Here is a 21,440-nt window from a genome sequence, read left to right on the forward strand (position 1 = left end):
TAATTAAAAAAAAATAAAAATATTATACGTGATGATATACCCAAATAACCATTCTCGGTAAGGATATTAGTTTTACTACTTTATTATCTATTATACCTAGAAATATGTATGTATGTATGTGTACTCCTCACGTATCCTCGGAGGGTTTTAATCAAGCGAGACAGGGACAGGAGATGTGGCGGCAGATGTTTCGCAAATAAAAGGACAGATTGTGTGCTCTCTCCGGCAAAAGGGAAAGGTGGGCCGAAAAATTCTAGGTCGGGGTAGGAAAAGCGACGGGGAGGAAAAACTTCCCCAGAGAAGCCTTGCAAATGGTTGGCCGTCGCAGGCACTCGTTAGAATTCAATGTCGTAAAAATTTAGTGTCCGCAAAGCGAAGGGATAATGCTAAAGTGAGATCGAACCGCTTTATGTTGTAATAAACGAAACACAAACGACGATTTAATCCGGCGGTTATGATTGTATATCCAATAACAAAGATGATATGTCTATACATAATAGTAAGCAGTTTTCTGATATAAAGCTCTATAGTTTTTAAACACACATATTTTATTTTTTTAAACTCAGTGTCAGCAATTATCAGTGGCATAGCTAGGGTATGTGCCGCCCAGGGCGATCCTTAACATTGCCGCCCCACCCATACATTTTTTGCAGGGTCATAAAATCAGCATTTTTTAAAATAATAAATTGCTCATTATTAAGACCTTGTTATTCGTGGATTTATATATGTTGTAGTGCATTCAGGGTTAAGAACTACACTAGACGATCCCATCGCGAATGTGCCGCCCCCAAGCAAGTGCCGCCCGGGGCGGCCCGCCCCCTCCGCTCCACCATAGCTACGCCACTGGCAATTATATGATAAAATATACCATACTATAGTTATATTGCTCTTATAAAATTATGCATTAGAAGCTTTAAAAATAGCAATGAATATATATTTTAGATAACGTTTTAGCAATGGAGTATTAATACAAGGAAATTAAAGTCTTAACACCAGTAGACTACTACCATGTAAATGTCAACAAACAGATAGATATAAAGTTGAAGGCATAAAGTTGTGGTACATGTTTTGTTAATTTCAATGGCAAATTTAAAATTATGATAATTTTTAAAATATATACAAATTAAAAAAAATGTATAATAAAATATAATATGTTACATTTTATGTATAGAAAAACCTGTACGACTAAGAATATATTGTATTCTTTTGCCTAAAAAATATAGTTAACGTATTATTTTTCTTATATAAAAATTATAAATATTTTTCTAGCATTTAATTATTTCTTTTTTTAAGAATATTATCATTAAATACGGTTTAATTTAAAAAATCTTATACTGTTAAAAAATCATAAGGATAAAAATATTAAGATTATATTTTAAAAAATCATTTTTTCCAAATATTTTTTTACTACTTAATTCCACAAAAAACCAATTTGTAGTCAAATAGTCTATTCTTTTCTGGCATTGACAATAACAAGACTATGGGTAATAAAATGAGAAAAAATATCACAAAAAGCGTTACACGGGACACTAAATCGCTGTCAAATTATAACTACATAGCGTTATAGAGGAATGCAAAGCAATAGGAGCACCACATTTATTTTTTCAAAATAGTGACTTTAAAATAAAAAAAATGAACTTTAATATAAAAAAATAGCAGAGATAATAAATTGCTCTATAACATAAATAAAAATAAAAAAATATCTCGATTTTATTTATACTTTGCTATATGAAAAAAAAAATATTAGAAGAAAAAATATCGCTACGCACCCTGATTTTATTTTTTAATGTGACTAATAATTTATCATGATATTATAAAAAGTAAAATTAAAATAATCAATGCTCAATTGTATATAAACAAAAATTCAAAATCTTAACTATTTCTTTTTCTCTATCGTAGCTACGACTATCTAATTCCAGAATAATTTAGATAACTTACTAATATATTCAAAAACTAATAAATCTTATTATATTATAACTTGATAATGCGATTATTTTGACGATCGCAATACACATCTAATAAAATAAATAAACAATAGTGTAACGCGTATCGTTCCTTTTTAGCAATTGACACCCGGCGTCAATATGTCACGTCACCTCCATAATATGGCGCCGCATTTCGCAAGGGTTGTGCAAATCGTCCAGGGCCGCAACAACGCGTACCGTATAGCGATTTGGATTTATTGTCGCTAAAATTCTTTTTATTTCGTCGGCTGGCTGGCCGTTTGCGATTCTTTTATCGGCGGGCGAGTGTGCGGAACGAGCTTTATTGAAATGTTACGATCGGATATTGCCGATGTACTGCGCTGGGGTCTCTCCTAGCACGAACGCAATATATACTACGTAAAGGTACCTATACACACACGTGGTTTGGTGTAGCTATATACAGTAGAACAACGAGTAAAGGCCGCTCGAATATGTCAAATTATAGCAATCGGAGCCTCATTGCTTATACACATAAATCGTTAAAATTGTACATATATGAGTATTAAAAACGAATTTAGCTATTAATTAAATAACAATATATCTAAATAATTTAGATAAATAATGAGTTGTGAGTTATACTAACAAAAACAATCAAGATTTTGAGCGAAAAGCGCGAAATAATGAGCGCTAATTAGGATTAGATCGTGTGCAAGCTCAAGCGAACGCTTACATCAAGTAAATATGCATTTATATTTGTAATGCATTTGTATTTTTATAAAAATTTAAAAAATAGATTCAAGATTTATGTTTGCTTTAATTTATTAACTATTTATTTATATCTATATATATTTTAAAATAATAAGATAATGTTATTTTGTTAAAGTAGTAGGTCTATAAATGGAATAAAATGCAATTATAATTTTAAAATGCGTTATAAGTGTGTTTTTATAAAATACAACAATAGTTATCAATTTGTAAAATCCATAAATAAGTAATTAAAAAGAATATCCTTAATAAGATATAAGATTAGTGTTATAATGCAATATCTACAACGAAGTGTATATATTTTTTATTAGACACAATAATTGTTGTTGTTGTGTCTTATAAAAATATCAAAAATATTTAATTTTATAATGATAAGATATAAGATTATAATATATTTGCCTATTTATAAACTGTATGCGTATAAAAAATAATAAAATATTTTTTCATTAAAATAATAGATTTATAAATAAAATTAATATAAAATATGCAACATAATTAATTTGTCTGATAATAAAGTCCCTGTTTTTATAAAATATAACAAAATATTTTGTTTTATATACATAGATACTAGATCTATAAACTTAATAAAATACTACAATTGTTATAAATAGAATATTTTGTAGAAATAGTAAATTATTTTTATAATATAAATACATACATAGATATCAGATTTATAAATAAAATTGTTTTAATAGTGTGAAATAATTAATTTGTCACCGTTTTTATAAAATACAACATATAGTATTGATAAAGCATTTTTGTAAAATATAAAAATATTTTATTATTTTTAGGCACTAGATCTCTAAACTCAATAAATTACCAGATTATACTGCGTTATTAATTATTTGCCTAATAATAAAGTGTCTTTTTTATGAAGTACAACAAAATTTATTGAAAGAGTATTTGTAAAAATATTTAAATTATTTTATTTTATACAAATAAACTGAATTTTTATATTGCTATAATCTATCTGCTTCATTATAATGTATTTATTTTTATTAAATATAGTAATTTTTGTAGTTAAAGTCCAATAAAATTATTTAATTTTATTAATTTACTAAAATTATAAAGTATAAAAAACAATAGTTTTTTACTTAGGTTTGTTTATTTTTTATTTTTTAGTATAACCAAATGTATAATATATGGGTTTTAAATATTTAAGTCTCCTTAATAAATTTTTTTAAAAAGCGATTCAAAAGTCCAAATCTACATTTATGTATTAAAAACATTATAGCGGTTGTTTTTTTTATAGAACTACTCAATTTTTTGTTAATATTTGATGTGCCATTTATACACAAATTAATGCTGAAGTTTTTTGTACGAATTTTTTACCTTTCATTGGACTCGCTATTTTAACTGTTTTATGATATTTTTTTAGCAAAATAACCTCAATTTTTTATATTTGTTTTTATATTTGAACACACAATTTTTTTGCAAAAATATAATCAAGAGCTATATATTTTTTAATCATGATCTGTGTTTTAAAATTGTATATGAAGTTATTTGACAAAAAAGCACCGAAAATATTATAATATCTATAAAAAATATAAATGAAACATTTATGAATAATTTTACAATATTCTCTAATAAAATCAAATTAATTATTTGGGTTACCATCTATTCCCTAGTAAGCTTATTGTGTAATTGTTACTATTAAAAAATAATACATATACCATTTGAAATGATATCTTAAGATTTACATGTAAAATTAAACGTAAATTTCAACCCTTATTTCATGGTTTTATAAATATTCTAGCTAAATTCGCTAGTCGATAACACATAGGATATTATTAAATATCAATATTCCGTAACCTATAGCTGTATTGATTTAGGTAACCTTCAATAATTTGAAGAAATGTTTGGCAATGTATAAATTACAATCATAACCCAAAGCTTTTAATATAAGGGCTAGAGGAAAAGGTTATAATCTAACACTCGTATATTGGTATCTTAGTGATATTTTCTTGTTTTTATCAATCATGAAAAAATATTGTGCTTCTCATGTGTTCAAAATTAATGACCTGGTTTCAAGATTGCTATGATTGGATTATAAAAGTGATTTTTACAATAAAGCCAAGAATTAAAAGTTGCCACAAATATTATTTATGTATAAAAGTAAGTGATTACCAGCAGCCCATCTCTTAGACAACATGTCAGATACCGTTCAGATGCTTAAGAACACATTCAAATCATTTATAATGGCCACATCTATCTCGTCTATGAATAATAGAAACAACAATGGTCCCAGGTTAATAAACTGTGGAGATCCAGAATGTGTTTTTGCAGCAAAATATTATTGCACACCTTGTCAAAGACTTAATCAAATTTTATAAATATACCATCGTCTATGAGAGTAAAAAAATATAAATGTTATAGGTAAGCTATGCTGTAAATAAAAATAAAAATGAGTTCGTCTACTATTATTATACATTATTTACTTTCAGTTTACATTAACTTTTATTAGGCTTTCCACATAACTGCTACTACACAACCCACGTTTCAATAACAATTGTCATAACCGAACGTAAAAAAGTAACTCTAGTCATAAACGAATGATAAAATTTGATTGCAAGTCGTAACGGCATATTGATTTGGCGCATCTTGGCCGCGATATTTCGGGGGTGTGCCGAAAGTGAGGCCGTCGTATTATTTCATAAGTCACAAGCCGGCGGGGGAGCTAAATGGGTATTTATTCTACCTACTTAATGCTTCTACATTTTATACGGCCTAAAAACACTGCGCCGAGCTATGGAATTTTTTTTTAATTTTTAAAAATAATTCTTAATGAGAATATGATAATATGAATTATATTTATGTAGTTATTTAGAAAGTTAAATTAAATTTTATGTTGTGTAAATTTTATGACGCCTATCAACAGGTTGAAGTGACGACAAAATTAACTTGGCTTAATAATATCTAGATATAAATATATTAAATATTATCTATTTTATAATATAAAAAATGACGTTGAAAAAAATTGCACAATTCCATTGTCACTTATGAAAGAGCACAGATTGTTCTGTTTTCAGTTCAGTTTGTCAATATAATAATAATATTCTAAAATGTACGAAACACGATGCCTGACATTGTTTTTTTATTATCTTATAATGATTCATATTTGATTTCTTAAAACGCAAGAGCTCATCAATGAAATAGGCATTGAGCGCATGAGCGCGAGATTATGAGCGTAAAGTTAAAGTTTAAAAGAGCGAAGTGCAATATACTATGAGCGTCAAGTGCAAATTTATAAGCTTGAGATTACGAGCGCAAAGTTCAATATTATAAGCGCGTAGTCCAATACATGATAGTCTACATAGTTTTATAATAAACAAGAATTTAAAAAAAATATTTAAGAAAAACTTTTTAAAAATGCATAATTTTATTTACTTAGATTTTTAATTTTTTAATTTATTCATAAAAACGATAGCATAGAAAAATTATTTCGTATAATAAATATTAATAAATAGGCCCTACTGTTGCTTATTATATATATATTTATATTTAATTAGAATTCACGAGTACCTTAAAGAGTCGCGATTGCGTCCATTATTCTTCACTGTCACAGCCAGAACGCCAGCGCTCAAGCATGCACCTTCTACACGAACCATCCAGCTTCATAATAAGCTTGTGAAACACTATGATATTTTAGTCGATAGCTATAAGGAATAGAAAAAACATGTGAGATGGTACATCATAATTATTTTTTTCTTTTATCTTTTAAATATTTTATGATATAATTATTAGTAATATAATGAGCAAAATCGCGCATTAGAAGAGCCTGTCAATTTATGATGGTCATATTTGTAATAAAAAATAAAAATAAAATAAATACGATTGCTAGGTGTGGAGTAACACATGTAGCTTAAATTATATTTGTGAATTTGCCTCTAAATAGATTTAGCTTAAATATACTTTTTAAAGCTATATAGCTAAAAATGCAAATGAAAATTGTTGGTTTGACCAAAAATTCCAGAGATAATTTGTTGTGTCAATTATTATATAACCTAATAATTTCAGAAAAAATGAATGCTTCATATAGTCTTTTATCTTTTTTTAACAGTATTTTTTTTATATAATAAATTAAAATCAGCTAATATCTCACTGCTCTACAAAAATATAAATTCGCAGCTAAGTTTTAAATAAATTAAGCTATTCAAATAAAAAATCTTAAGCAAAACAAAACAAAGCAAAAGTTTTGACTAAATTAATTACTAAAAAATTAACAAAAATTTAATTCGTAGCCCTGATTTTTAATCTATAAGATATTACTTATAAGCTCTCAAAAAGTTATGTTTTAATTTTAAAAATGTTTTTTAATTATTTTGTAGAAACTTTCCACAAAATAAATAATGCACATTTTTGTAGAATTTATGCTTTCTACTTAAAAGTATCAATTTTAGAAATCTGTTTGAAATATTTAAAGAACATTATTATAATAATATATTTTACATAAAATACATCAATTTCTTTCTGCTTTTTTTTTATTTAAAAAAATCTAAATATTCATTTAAGAACTACTTTTAATTCTATTTTTAATGTACATAATTTTTTCGAAATATTTTTATCACGTATCGAATCGATTAGGTGCTTTTTAAGCACACTGTTTTTATAATATACAACATTGTTTTCAAGCATCCATAAATATTTATAATCAAATGCTTATTATTTAAATTAAATTATGAATTTATGATTTAGAGACAATTTTAACTTAAATATTGAAAAAAATGACTATAATTAGTATAAAAGTCTAAGCGATTTATGCTTATTTTTTATTTAAAAAAATGCTATTTAGTATGTACATATATAATCACTTTTATATTTAATTAAATCGATATGGCGCTTTTTATAAAATCCAACACTTAGCTATTAAAACATATTTTTAAATTTTATTCTAAATTCATTATTTAGAGATAATGTTGTATTATTTGAACTAATTAAATTATAAAAAAAATACTTTATTATGCATAAAAGTCTAAACGATTATGTTTCGGCCTGTTTTTTATAATTATTATATAAAAAAAATTTGAAATAAATAAAAAATAAGCATTTTAATGGTTACGATGATATTTAAATTGTATATAACTTACTTGAATAGTGTTGCAATTCAAACATATGTATCAAATCCATTAAGCACTTCTTAAACATATTTATAATTAAATTTACACTAATATGTATTAATTATTTACTTTAATTAATAATAAAAAAGACTAGACAGTTATCAATCGAATTGATTGATTTTATGTGAATTTTTCAAAAGAATCAAATGAATTTTCAAATAAAATCTAATACATATAAAAAATTTAAATATTATAATTTAATTATTTATATATTATAATTATATAACAGTTGAATGTGTTTAATTTATTAACCGACTAAAATATAATCAAAATTCTAGTCTTAAATAATATTTGTTGTGTAAGGAATGGATTTTGCCTTGTGCTAAAGGTTGTATTGAAAAAATGGCATAAATCGAAAACAACAGCTGTTCAATAAACCTCTGCTAATACATAGTTAGTAAATAAACTTTTTCAATAAATAAATACATATTATTACATTTTTATATACAGTATTATATTAAATAAAATAAAAGCAGTTGTAAAATTATAAATTTTAAAAGGAAAGATTTAATCAACGTTACTTGCTTTTTTATATAATAAAATACCGTATTAACTACACATTTTTATTATAAATTAATTTCAATAGATATTTTTGTATTTTGATTAATGAAAAAATGTTTACTATATTTATGAATTAATAAATAAATTAATGTTTTTAACCGTTCGTACGTTCCATAATCAATTCATTGAAATTGAACTCTGTCTTAAAAAATGTGTTGCTGTTTCATACATTTTGTTTTATTTATTTAGGTCTTCTTAGTTTCGAATTAACGGGATTTTACTGTATTTATAAATTATATTTTTAATTTGTCATATTTATTAAATTTTTACGTAACGTATAACGTTTTTAAAAAAAAAACATTTAGAAAGGCTAATTTATAATATGTACTTCTTTGAATATTTTATACATTTATATTAGATATTTTTCTTAGAAAAAAAAAAATTTAGCTTCAATATGAACATAATGCACCATATAATATATAGGGTAAAGGTCAGAGGAACATAAGGGATGAGACAAAATCGTATTATCATGAAACAATATCCTTCATTTCGGTTTAGCAACATTAAATGATATCGTAATTTTTTTATACATTGCTCTATTTATTGCATAGTTCAAGAGATGATTGATTATTTATAATTCTAAAAAACTATCACAATTCTTTTTATAGAGAAAACTCGGTTTCGAATTATATTTAGGAGCTCTATGCTATCTAATTAATGTCCAGATCTTATCGTATCCATTTCTCATCTTATCTTCAAAAATTATTAATTATTGTTTCTGAGAACTAATGAATAACAGATTTCAAAACATTGTGTTTTCAGTTCATTCGGTTATTTTTTTCGCATTTTTATGCCATCTAGATGTTGTGGAACGATTTCAAGAAAAACTTGCTGCGAATGCTTGATAAGTTGTTTGTGGATTAGCTTCAATAGTGTTTTAAAATTATTTTAATCAACAGCAGATGAAGGTCTTTCACGGGATAATATTAATAGTAACAAAATTTTCGAGCAATCGCCTTAGTTCTGTGACTAACAGTACCTTCGCCAAGTTCTAATCTGAGCAGCAATGTGTTTCAATTTGAATTTGTATGAAAAAGTAGACGTAAACCTTTTATCACTATCATAATTATAGTGACATAAGTTTAACTGCATAATGTATTAAACTAACTGCAAAATAATAAAATAATAAAAAAACATCAAAGGCCTAGTGAAATAAATAAAAAATAATCTTACAATCACAGTCCGTTTTCAACCGATTAAAAATCGGCTATTTGATATAAAACAAACTTATCTAAAAGAGATGTAATTATTACACTTGGAAACATCTGTAGCCAGGCCTGTCGAGCAATGACAAATTCCTGAGGTCCGAGGGGTCCAACTCTAGAAAAAATCATAGCAAGAATATATTTATAAATAAAGTAAAAACCGACATCAAATAATTAATCTGAACTAAGCTATTTGTTTGATATGTATCTATATACTGATGTATTTCAGGTATATGTTCCTTTAGCCCTTTTTATACATATTATACAATAAATAAAAGGAATGGAACATTGCCTTCAAAAGCACACACTTTCACAGTAAATATTATTATTCAATGGGACAGATTGTAGTTTTTTTACGCGGCTCTGTTTGTGTTAAAATTTGTTTGCAAATTATTGTTGACTTTACTGCTTTTTGAACGTTTAAAAAATATTAGACACGAGAGGAAATATTCAACGAATGTAAATTAGTAGCAGTAAATTTAAGTATTCGATCTGAGTTTTCAAATCAAATACTTAAATTTACTATTAATACTTTTTAAAATATGTCATTGAAGAAAATATTTTTTTAAATATGTCATTTCAGTAAAATCATATCGGAGTACATTTTCACCAGTAGATATATATTTTTACCAGTGAAAATATAAATTATTTGGCAGATGTTAGTAAAATTATATGATTTCAATTTTTTTATATGTAGTAATATATATATTTACATACTAAGCATTATTTATTTATCTCCGATGTATAAATGTTACTGTAAATATGTATATCTTAGTAAAGTTATATTTTCACTAGTTAAGTGCAAATATATTTTCACCAGTAAATATATATTTCTACTAGCGAAAATATAATTTAACTGATAGGCGCTAATATGTTGCTCTAAAATGTCTAAGAAGCTCAATTTGACAGTTGCGAAACGTCCATTTGCTGTTCAAACCCAAATCTAACCTAATGAAGTTCTGAAACTAATTATAGTTTTAGAACTTTTATTAAGGCAAATCCAAAATACAAACTAAGCCAACTTATCTCTCAAGGGAAAATAAGTACAGATAGACATCGCATCTCACATATTGCTCCACAGTTTGTCTGCATTCCGATATTACACTGTTTTACAAATATGATAACTATCCTTACCGATATTACTATGAATTTCTAATACAAGAGGGCTAATCAAAATATATTTAAACTGAATTTTGGTTAATAGGAGAGCGCAAAAACAATTATCACTTCTCAGAAGGCAAAAATTCACGTCAAAAGCATTAAAACCGTGTCGGCGTCGTTGCAGTGGGAACGCTCGGTAACGAGCGTTCCCACTGCAAAATTTGGTTTAGATGTACTTTATTCGACTCTCATTTGTAATAATGTTATAAGTTTTACTATAAACGCTTGATAATTGGGCACGATTTTATTACTTTTGACCTGGACTGGAAATTCACTATATGGCAACACTGAGCAGCAATGAAAAATTATCAAATAAATATTATGAGTAGACATTTTTAATAATTTTTTATGCCTAATTAAAATATTTCGCATAAAATATGATTTCAGAAAATATGTCACAACGGTAGCTAATTTTTATATTTATTTGTAGCATAACTCTTACCTTTTATTATTTATTAAAAAAATATTTTACGATGTTAAAAATATATAAAATGACATTTTTGTCTTGAGGTCCGGAATCATGGTTTTTCCAGGTTCCATATTTTAAAAATTATTATTTTTAAAATATTTTTTTATACCACTCATTTTGTATAACATTCACAATTTAATAATCAGGATGGATATGTATGGATATGTAATCGACGCAGAGTCCATCCTGACACCCTCATCACGATATTATGATATCTGCTAGGCGTCAGCTGGCCAACCACTTCAACTTTCAGGAGGGCCAGCGGGGTGCGCGAAGGAGATTCGGTAGAAAGGGTGGGCGTGCTGGAACTTCCACCCTACACCCCCTTCTCTGTTTGGCTTCCGTCTCGTTCGCACGCCGATCAGGAACCGGAGGCTTGTTTTTGAGAATGATAGATTGAATCCTGTCCGCTTCCGTGGAGATTACTCAGTCAATCTCTCGTGATCCCCTCTCGACTGTTTAACTTTGGCAAATATTTACTTGAACTTAGCGCCCGGTTTTAGGGGATCACCTTGCGTTTATTGGTCGGTTTACAGATTGTTGGTTTGATTTATTGAAATAATTTTATTAAAATATTAAAATGCGATTAAATATATATTTTGCATTAAAATATTTTACAATACTTTACGTTGGATGAAGCTTACAGATAATTCCATTAAATTCCGCATGCTGTAAAATAGGCAATCCTTTCCTTCTCTAAAGCTTTTGAACTAAATTAATTGATAATATATAGTAAATCTTCCATTGCATCATTACAATCAAAGTAAACAAACAATAAAACACTATTATCGCAGTTTACAATTGATATATGTCACTATGCATGATTAAAAAATCAAGGAAACCCTAATCTGCGAATATTCATTAAAATTATAATTATATAATTATCACCTATTCCGATTTCCAAAACACGATATAAATTGAAAATCGTTAGATCTATATGGAATTAGAAATTATTTCTTTTATGTATTAGTCACTGACAACCACTGGTCTAACGTGTCGGTAGTTTGATAATATATTAATCGGGATTAATTTCTCATTTTGCAGCAAAAAAGTCTTTCAAAAAGATTTTCAGGTTAACCTAATTTGTTTATTATTTATTTATTAATCAATAAATCGTTTATATGGTATTAAATATATAATATATTATTCTAAATATATTTATATTTATTCTGTACAATTATATTAAAAAAAATATAAAAAAAAATATTTCTTTGACATGCAAAAAAAGCTATCAATTGCAAATGAATTTTGCATTCATTCTATATAGGTTAAAAAATTACAATTGCGCGAAATACTAGTATTTCAATTGAATTAATAGCATATAATCTATTGATAAAAAATATAAACTAGTAGATATGTATATAATAAAATACATTATGTTTGTATAAATTACAACATTACATATAGTGCATACATTAATGTTCTTAGAATTAAATATAACGGTTTTTGTTATTTTAAATAAGTTTTTCAGCGAATCTGATCCGCCATCTTATTTTAAAAGGGCAGCTATTAAGAAATAAATTTCGTAGCGTTGTTAAAATAATTCTATTAAAAAATATGTTTCAAGGGATACTTAATAACTAGAAGATGTAATAAATAAAATACGTACTGTATTTATAAAGAACAACAACATTACAAATAGTGCATCGCTGTTTTAAATTTAATTCATATTTTTAGGTTTGAAATATTATAGAAATTATTTTTTTTTTTTGAAAAAAGTTTTTCGATACAATGACTTTTTAAATATTTTGAATAAGTTTTTTAAGCAATCTGTTCTGCCATCTTGTTTTAAAAAAGCATCTTTAAGTAAGAATGTTTTATAGCATATTTATTAACTGGTTGAACTGTAAAATAAAATACAATTGGTTTTTATAAAGTACAACATTAAAAATAGTGCATCGCTTTTTAAATTTAATTTATATAATTAGGATGGAAATATTATGAGATATAACGGCTTTGTGGAAAAAACCTGCTGTAGTTTTAATCTGATTTTCAAGTTTTTTTATAAAATGGCTTTAAATATCTTGAATAAGTTTTAGGAAATCTGATCCGCCATCTTGTTTTAAAAAGGCGTGTTTGAGAAATAAAATTCGTATCTCAGTTTGAATAATTCAACTAAAAAAATGTTTAAATACATATCTATTAACTGGTAGATCTGTAAAATAAAATACAATAGGTTTTTGTAAAGTACAACAACACATCAAATAGTACATTGCTATTAAAAAATAAATTAATATTTATAGGAGAGGAATATTGTGCTATATAACGATTTTTGTGGAAAAATAACTACAGTAGTTTTATGTAATTTCTAAGTTTTTTTATAAATGACCTTTTATATATCTTGAATATGCTTTTTAAAGGAGGGTATAAAAAGTAAAATTCGTAGTCCTGTTAAAATAATTCTAGAAAAAGAGTTTTTATAACATATTTATTAACTAGTAGATCTGCTTAATAAAATACACTCTGATTTTATAAAGTACAACATTTCAAATAATGCATAGCTATTAAAAATTACGTTAATATTTTTAAGATAGAAATATTATGGTATATAACGGTGTTTTAGACCAAATTATTATTATATCAATTTTTTTAATGTTTCAATTAAGAGCTACCGCCAATTTGAATCGCCATTTTGTTTCAAAAAGGCTGCTATTTAAGAAATACAAATCATAGCTCTGCTAAAAAAATTTAAAATGTTTTATAACTTACGTGTTTTATTTTTACTTTTAAAATATTTCATAATTTACCATATTTATTACCTAGTAAATATATATAAATGATTAAACACTCTGTTTTTTAAAATACAACAATATTACAAACGATATATTTATATATATTTAGATTATGGGATAAAACAGTTTTTTTAGAAATTCTATTTGATGATGATTAAATCAGATTTTCATGAAATTTTGTAAAAAAAATTGACCTTGTCAATATTTGGCTTAATATTTATTAGCCAATCTAATCCGCCATTTTGTTTTAAAATTTTAATACACAGTTTGATATTATCACATCTTTTTTAATCGATAAATGTAAGAGCATTTAAGATTTCGATTCTTTTTTTTTCTAAATTTATTCTAATATTATATTACTAAGATTTATATTAAACTTTTCTGAAAACATTAAAATATTTTGGATAAGTTAATAAGTCTAATTCGCCATCGCCATAAATATTCATAGCTCTAAGAAAAAAAAAAGATTTTTTTTCAAATATGTATTTATCAATTAAAAAATACCGTAAATTTCATAAGATTTTCATTAAACTTTTCTGAAAATGTATTAAATTTATTTTGCTGCATTAAATTAAATTGTCAAATTACTGATAATACTATCTATAAAAACATTAAACTTATATAATTCAGTCAGTGCTGTTGTTGATTTTTCGTTATTTCTTTGCTTCTACCTAAGTATTCGATCTGAAAATTCAGATGAATATCTAAATTTACTGCTACTAATTTACATTCGTTGAATATTTCCTCTCATATCTAATATTTTTTAAACATTCAAAAAGCAATAAAGTCAACAATAATTTGCAAACAAATTTTAACACAAACGTTGTCGCGTCAAAAAATTACAATCTGTCCCTTTAAATAATAATGTTTATTATGAAAGTACTAACTAGAAAGTGGGTGCCTTTGAAGGCAATGTTCCGCTCCTTTTATTTCTTGTATGTATGTATAAAAAGGGGTAAAGGAACTTGTACCTGAAATACATCAGTACATTCGTCTTAAATAACTGTAGTTTAGTTCAGATTCATTATTTGATGTCGATTTTTACTTTTTTTATAAATATATTTTTGCTATGATTTTTTCCAGAGTCATATGTGCAAACCCCTCAATATATATGTATAGCCCAATGTTGCACTTGGGGCTTTCAAAAAGCTTGATCCGCCACTGCTACTATATATTATATTTATATATAAATGTAGATAGCATCTACTTAATTTATAAAGCTTATAAATATACTCTCCGTTGATTATTCAACAGACAAAAAGCATATGTATCAACTTATGTATATATGAAACACAGTTAGTTATTTATAAAAATTAAAAATTAGGTTTAAAAAATTGCTAATATTTTTAATCAACCTTTTTAAGCTTTTATTGAAGTGAAAGCTGTAAAGCTTAACTTAATAAGCTTTTTTATTATTAATTTAATTAAATTAAACAAATATATTCCAATACTTGCCTACATAGAAACATGCAAGAAAATTATAATTTTCATTCTGATAGTTTTTATCGATTCTGAATAAGAAAATCATTTTAATGAATAATAAAATTAAATTACGAATCTTGGAAATATTGTAAATATTTGCAATCGATGACCAAAACCTGAAAGACCTTGGCTCAAATCCCATAAATCAAATATGTATATGATACATTTATAATTCCAATCGATCATAACAGATAAGTTTATCTATATTTATGCTATATGGTATATAAAATGACCTAATGATAATCATCATATAGAAAAAAGATATGATAGTTTTCATTGTGAAGATTTTCCTTAATTTTCTGACAAGAATCTATCCTAATTGAGAATTTTCAACATATTTTTTTTATATTTCAGTCACTAAAATAATTCCTAGCCAGTTGCTTGACAATCATTTGAACTGTTTCTGAAAAGACAATCTCCTGACGTGACGACACGTCAGTTCCCGAGGTGTCGGTGCGTGAAGGGGTGTAACTTTCACCCCATGGGGCGCCGCCCCCCGACACCCCACTCTTTGCCGGCCACGCCCAGGGACATGCGCGCACACGTCAGCGAATCTCAATCTTTGCCGGCGAAACTTTACCCATTAATATCATACGCTTTCCAGTGACGTTTCCGTGAAACTTGTCCATTGGGAAAGTTGACAAAAGTTCGCTAAAGCTGGGACCATAGCATTGATACCAAATTCCACACAATCCTATATTATATACGCTTCTAAAAACACGTTAAAAATTATATTTATAGTGCTACAAATTCAAGTGACTCATTTCTAAGTCACTTGAATAAAAAAAGTTGCATAATTGATTTTATTAATAAAAATAACCATAATTTGAATGAAAATGAATGATTCCGCTAGTGTAACTTTTTTGTTTTTTTGAGTTGTTAATATCTCAAAATGCACTTTCAGCAGTAACTTAGATATTAAAGACCGTAGGTAGGTCAAGTAGGTCTGATCTTTAGTTCTTCGTCTGTTAGCAAGTGAGTTCTGTAATGATTTTGTTCGATTGATATCCTCTAAGAAAATGTTTTGCTCAACCTTCAATACATTTTTTGTAAAAGCGCAGTTTCTAAGGTGGTTGTCCTATGATTACAAAAAATACTTTAAACAATGCTTATTTAATGTAATGTTTACTGTGTTATTCTTATTTTTATCTTGAAGGTAATGAATAAGAAGGCTTAAAATTTTTTTGGGGTAATTGCTGACTTTCAAAAGTAGTGACTATTGTGAAATTCTGGGTGTTCCTTAATGCTAATTTTTAATATTTTGTTAAGCTTTATTATATTTTAAAAATAAATGATACTGCTTGAATTTTGCAATATTACTTTGAAAAAACATTAACGTATACAACATTTAATGGCTTTTTTAAATTGCGGTTATTATAATTAGGCATAAATAAAGATTGTTTTAATATTAAAAAAACTTGGCGGTAAACTGATAGCGATTAATTGCTGGTGGTAAATTGCAGGCGATAGATTTTTTTGAACTCGTTTATTGGCTGAGTAGTTATATTTTATTTGATATTGTGCTCAACAAAATGTTTTGAAATAATATGAATAATTTATTTTAAAATTAAAAATTTTCAGAAACACAAGATTATTAGAATAAATTATCAGTAATAAATTAAATATATTATTTCCTAATTAGATTTCAATATTACGCGTTCTGCCAAAATAAATGTATTATATATACATTCTGGATAAATAAATAAATATTAAGAGTTCTGCCTAAATAATGCTAGTCTAAAAGTACAAGGTCTGAAACGGCATAATTAAAATACCACAGTTTATATTATTAAGCATATTCAAAATACCAAATATATATATATATATATATATATATATATATATATATATATATATATATATATAGAAATATATATATATATATATATATATATATATATATATATATATATATATATATATATATATATATATATATATATATATATATATATATATAGAAATATAGCTGCCGTTATCAAGCGTTGAGTTGAATTTGCTAGTCAGTAATAATTTACGGTTGTGATCTTGTGTTGATGCACGACTTTCCGCTGGATTTCTGGAGCGACTTTCTCCATCTGCCCTTTTGTGAATAACTGTCATATCTTTCATATTGCTGGTTCGAGACACTTCTGTAGAATTACAGATGAGGATTTTTATGGGCCAATTGTACCTATTCTTGGACACACTAATGAGATAGCTACTTCAGCGATTGTTAACAATGGGGCAAAATTACAATAGTATTTTTGCGCAGAATAAAACGCATTGTCTATCGTGCGTAATTTTTTCTGTACGAGTGATTTATGTCTTGAGATGGATGTGCTAATAGATGGTACATGAAATATAACTAATTACTACCACAGAGATCTTCTTTCGAGATGAGTTGATATTTTTTTTTATTTGTTGCAAATAGTCATAAAAATGACCTCTAAATTACCTTACAGTTGCAAAAATTTTTGTGTGTTCTGATATTGTATTTATAAAACTGGACGCTTTGCAACTGAGAAAATTCAGACCTTTTCCTGTCAATTGCTTAATTAATAAAATTTAAAGATTTATAGATCCTCTAGCTTTTAAGTTTAAATATTAAATTATAAAACAAATTGATTGATGATGTTATTTCATTTTTTTATTAGCTTAAAAAATCTTTGTTTCCTGTAGTTTAAAGATTTTCCTATTGAAGTGCTAGAGAAAAACTGAATTAAATTATTTTATCAGGAGAGCAAATCTGATAAGTTTACACCGTTAAGACAAACTTTAGACACTTGATAGTATGAAGGGAAAAGTTTAGACTGTATAGTGGATGCTCATAAAATATTCCAGCCGAGTTCCAACAATTTTTACTATGCCTCCATAGTTATGGTAAAACATAAGGTCATTTTTATTGTCTAACTAACCATTTACTTTCGACTGCTTTTTTTAGTTGAATCAATTGTGATTAGTATTTAGTGGAATCGTTGCAACAGCTCGTAGGATGATATGCTTTTTGTTGTCTCAATTTTTTTTCTTGGGACTTTGATTAACTACGAGATTTTAGACTCGATTTTTTTTATTATACATTCAAAATAAATGTTCACTTGGACTTCTGATAATGGAGCAAATATGGAAAACCTTGGGAATCGTTAATAAATTATTGAAGTGACACGCGCTCCGCATAATAAAGCCGAGCATCTTTGACACAAAAAACAGAATTATTCAGATAGAGCCCTTTAAAAATGTTTATTTAATAAAAATATGTAAAAATCGAGTTTATTATAGAACCTAATCTACCCTTGAATTTTCCACACTTTTTGTCTCGCGTTTCGACTTTATATTAAATTAAATAAAAAATACACTTTTATTAAAAAAATCAACCACATACATTTGTATTTCACCGAGCTGTAATAATTAAACACCGGTGCACAATGTAAAGCGATTACGAAATCACCGCGATATCACCTACGGTGTTAACCACAACATTCCCGAACACCCTCACTCCCAAACACCCCCAGCCCCCAAACTACCCTTAAATCCACTAAATCTACTGCGCCGGAATGTAGATAGTTTGCATGGCAAGTGAAACAAGCGGATTGAAGCACATCCACTCCTTATGAACCAGTTACCAACATACATACAACTTACACGCGTTTTGATAATCCCTCATTAGCCCTTTACACTCCAAAATATTTAAATGATTTTGAAAAATATGTTGATTTATTCGTTATTTGATTCTTTTTTGAACTACGCTCCGTTATGAATATATAGATGTTTTATCGGTAAAGTGTTAAAGCGTCGGCTATGCCGTAAATCAATGAAAGCGCCGCTGCAGCGCCGATTTACTCTCCCCGGCAAATTTGTCACAAAACATCGTGTTTTGTGCTCAATTATTTGAGCACGTGTTCAACGCGCCTCAGGGTAATATATGACCCGGACGAAACACCAATAAATTTTACTATAAATAAATAGTAAAATAAAATATATGACTGAACTGGGTTATTTATTAGATATATATTAAATTAGTACACTTTCAATATCTTTTATTTTGTTTACAAAAAACTGTTAAAAATCTAGACAGACTATTTATTTATTCATTTTAATTAAGACTTTAGTTATACTATTTATTTATTCATTTTAATTAAGACTTTAGGCGTTACTATGAGTAAAAGATAATATTATACATAGTATATAAAAAAATATCGATGCGTAAACAACCATCCAGCGTGATGGTGATTGCCATAGGCAGACGTTTCGGCTCTAACAAGCATCAGAGGACGCGATCGTGACTATCAAAGACCATTGAAACCAAAAAGTGCAACTTTTAAAAAGTAGTATTGTAAACAATATTAAGTTTTTAGCAACATTAAACTTTTTGTGAAAACTTAGCGAATAATATCACAGCCAGCAAATGATCACTAGCATATTTCATCGCCAGGCAATACATAAAATTTAAATAAATTTATTGTTAATTTTAAATTGAAAATGAAGTGCTTTTATATATGTTATTTTTACCATCCGTACAGTTAATAAATACAGTTTTACTTATATTAACCAGTGGACTTATAAATAAATTGCTTGAAACATTTTAGCTAGTAAAATTATATTCATACAATTGAAAATACAACTTCACTGTAACGGTAATGAAAGTTCTAAACTAATTATAGTTTCTGAATTTTTGAATAATTCATTTAGGTTACGTTTGGGTTTGAACAGCAAATGGACGCTTTGCAACTGAGAAATTGCGTTTTATCGACATTTTATAACAGGGTATAATTTAAACCACGTAAAATAAATCTTGATTTAAAATTGTATTTTTTATACTTGCCACACTGCATAAACACATCTCATTGATTCTAGACGGTAAAATATGATACTGATCATTTTTAGGCAATAAAATGTTTTTACGATTAATTTCTGCAGCGGTAAATTGCTAGCGATTAATTGATGGTGGTGAATTAGGGAAAAAAATCAGGACTTAATGTGTATGTACAATATAGAGAATATGACTGATTTTTGTGACCACAAGAATTACATTAGGGTTAATCAGATTGTCATCTTTTTTTGGATAAATTGGAATAAAGTTATTCGTAAATTTTATTATAAAATGCAAATCTAATTATAAGTGGTAACGAAAATCAGTTATATCGTCCATATTGTACTTACATATTAAGTTCAGGAAAATTTATCCTTCAATTCACTGCCAGCGATTTACCGTCTTTTTTTTTAAATTAAATAAAAAAAACTAACTTAATTAAAAAATGCAAAATAATCATTATATTTTTGCATAGAATTTACAATATGAATGATCTACTGACTTTTGTAACCACGACAACTCTTTTAGGCTTAATCGAAATTTTTTGAAACTTTTTTTGAAAAATAAACCGGCAATATTTTGACCCTAAGTTAATTCGCTTGTTGAAAATAGCATATTGTTTCAAAATCTTATTTAAAAATTAAAAAAAAAAAAAATTTAGACCAAAAATGTTTTATTTAATAGCAATTATTTTTTTTTATTGTTTTTATATTATTTGTTATATTTTTTATTGTTTTATTTTATTTATTATTACATGAGATATAACAGTTTTTGCAAACATAACAACTATCTTTAATTCGTTAACCAAACTGAGATTATTTTAAAAATTAAAAAAAACGTAAATCTTTTAAATCCAGAAAAAATTAAAAGTTAAAAAATGATAATAATATATTTAGCTAAAAATTATATTTGCTAGATTTAGATATTTAAAAGTTAAAATACATATACACACTTTTATTTACAGAAATAAAATATACAGAAAATCCCAATAGATTATATTATTAGTAATCGACCAAATTTTAGTATGCTTTTTTTAATTAGCTTACTTTATCGTACCCATTACAATGCTGCAATGACCCTGAATTAAATTACCATATTTATTTTTATATTTTTCTGTACCATCAACCTTTAGCAATATATCATCATTATATATCAGTTTATTTTAACCTTTGCCATTAATTATTCCTAATTTAAAAATATATATTATTATTTTCAATCGAATAAGTCATTCTAT

General features: G+C 26.4%; 1 protein-coding gene across 1 annotated transcript in view; it reads left to right on the forward strand.

The window, feature by feature from the left end:
* The window catches only part of Dbx (homeobox protein Dbx), a 51,429-nt gene that overhangs the window by 6,339 nt on the left and 23,650 nt on the right, over positions 1–21,440 (forward strand). Inside the window, 1 exon segment of the mRNA XM_088196809.1 lies at positions 4,807–4,843. Coding sequence (XP_088052935.1) covers positions 4,807–4,843 — 37 coding nt within the window.

Source organism: Plectrocnemia conspersa, unplaced genomic scaffold, assembly GCF_051122295.1.
Source record: "Plectrocnemia conspersa isolate PC_06_02 unplaced genomic scaffold, ASM5112229v1 ptg000011l, whole genome shotgun sequence".
In the NCBI taxonomy this organism is placed as follows: Eukaryota; Metazoa; Arthropoda; class Insecta; order Trichoptera; family Polycentropodidae; genus Plectrocnemia; species Plectrocnemia conspersa.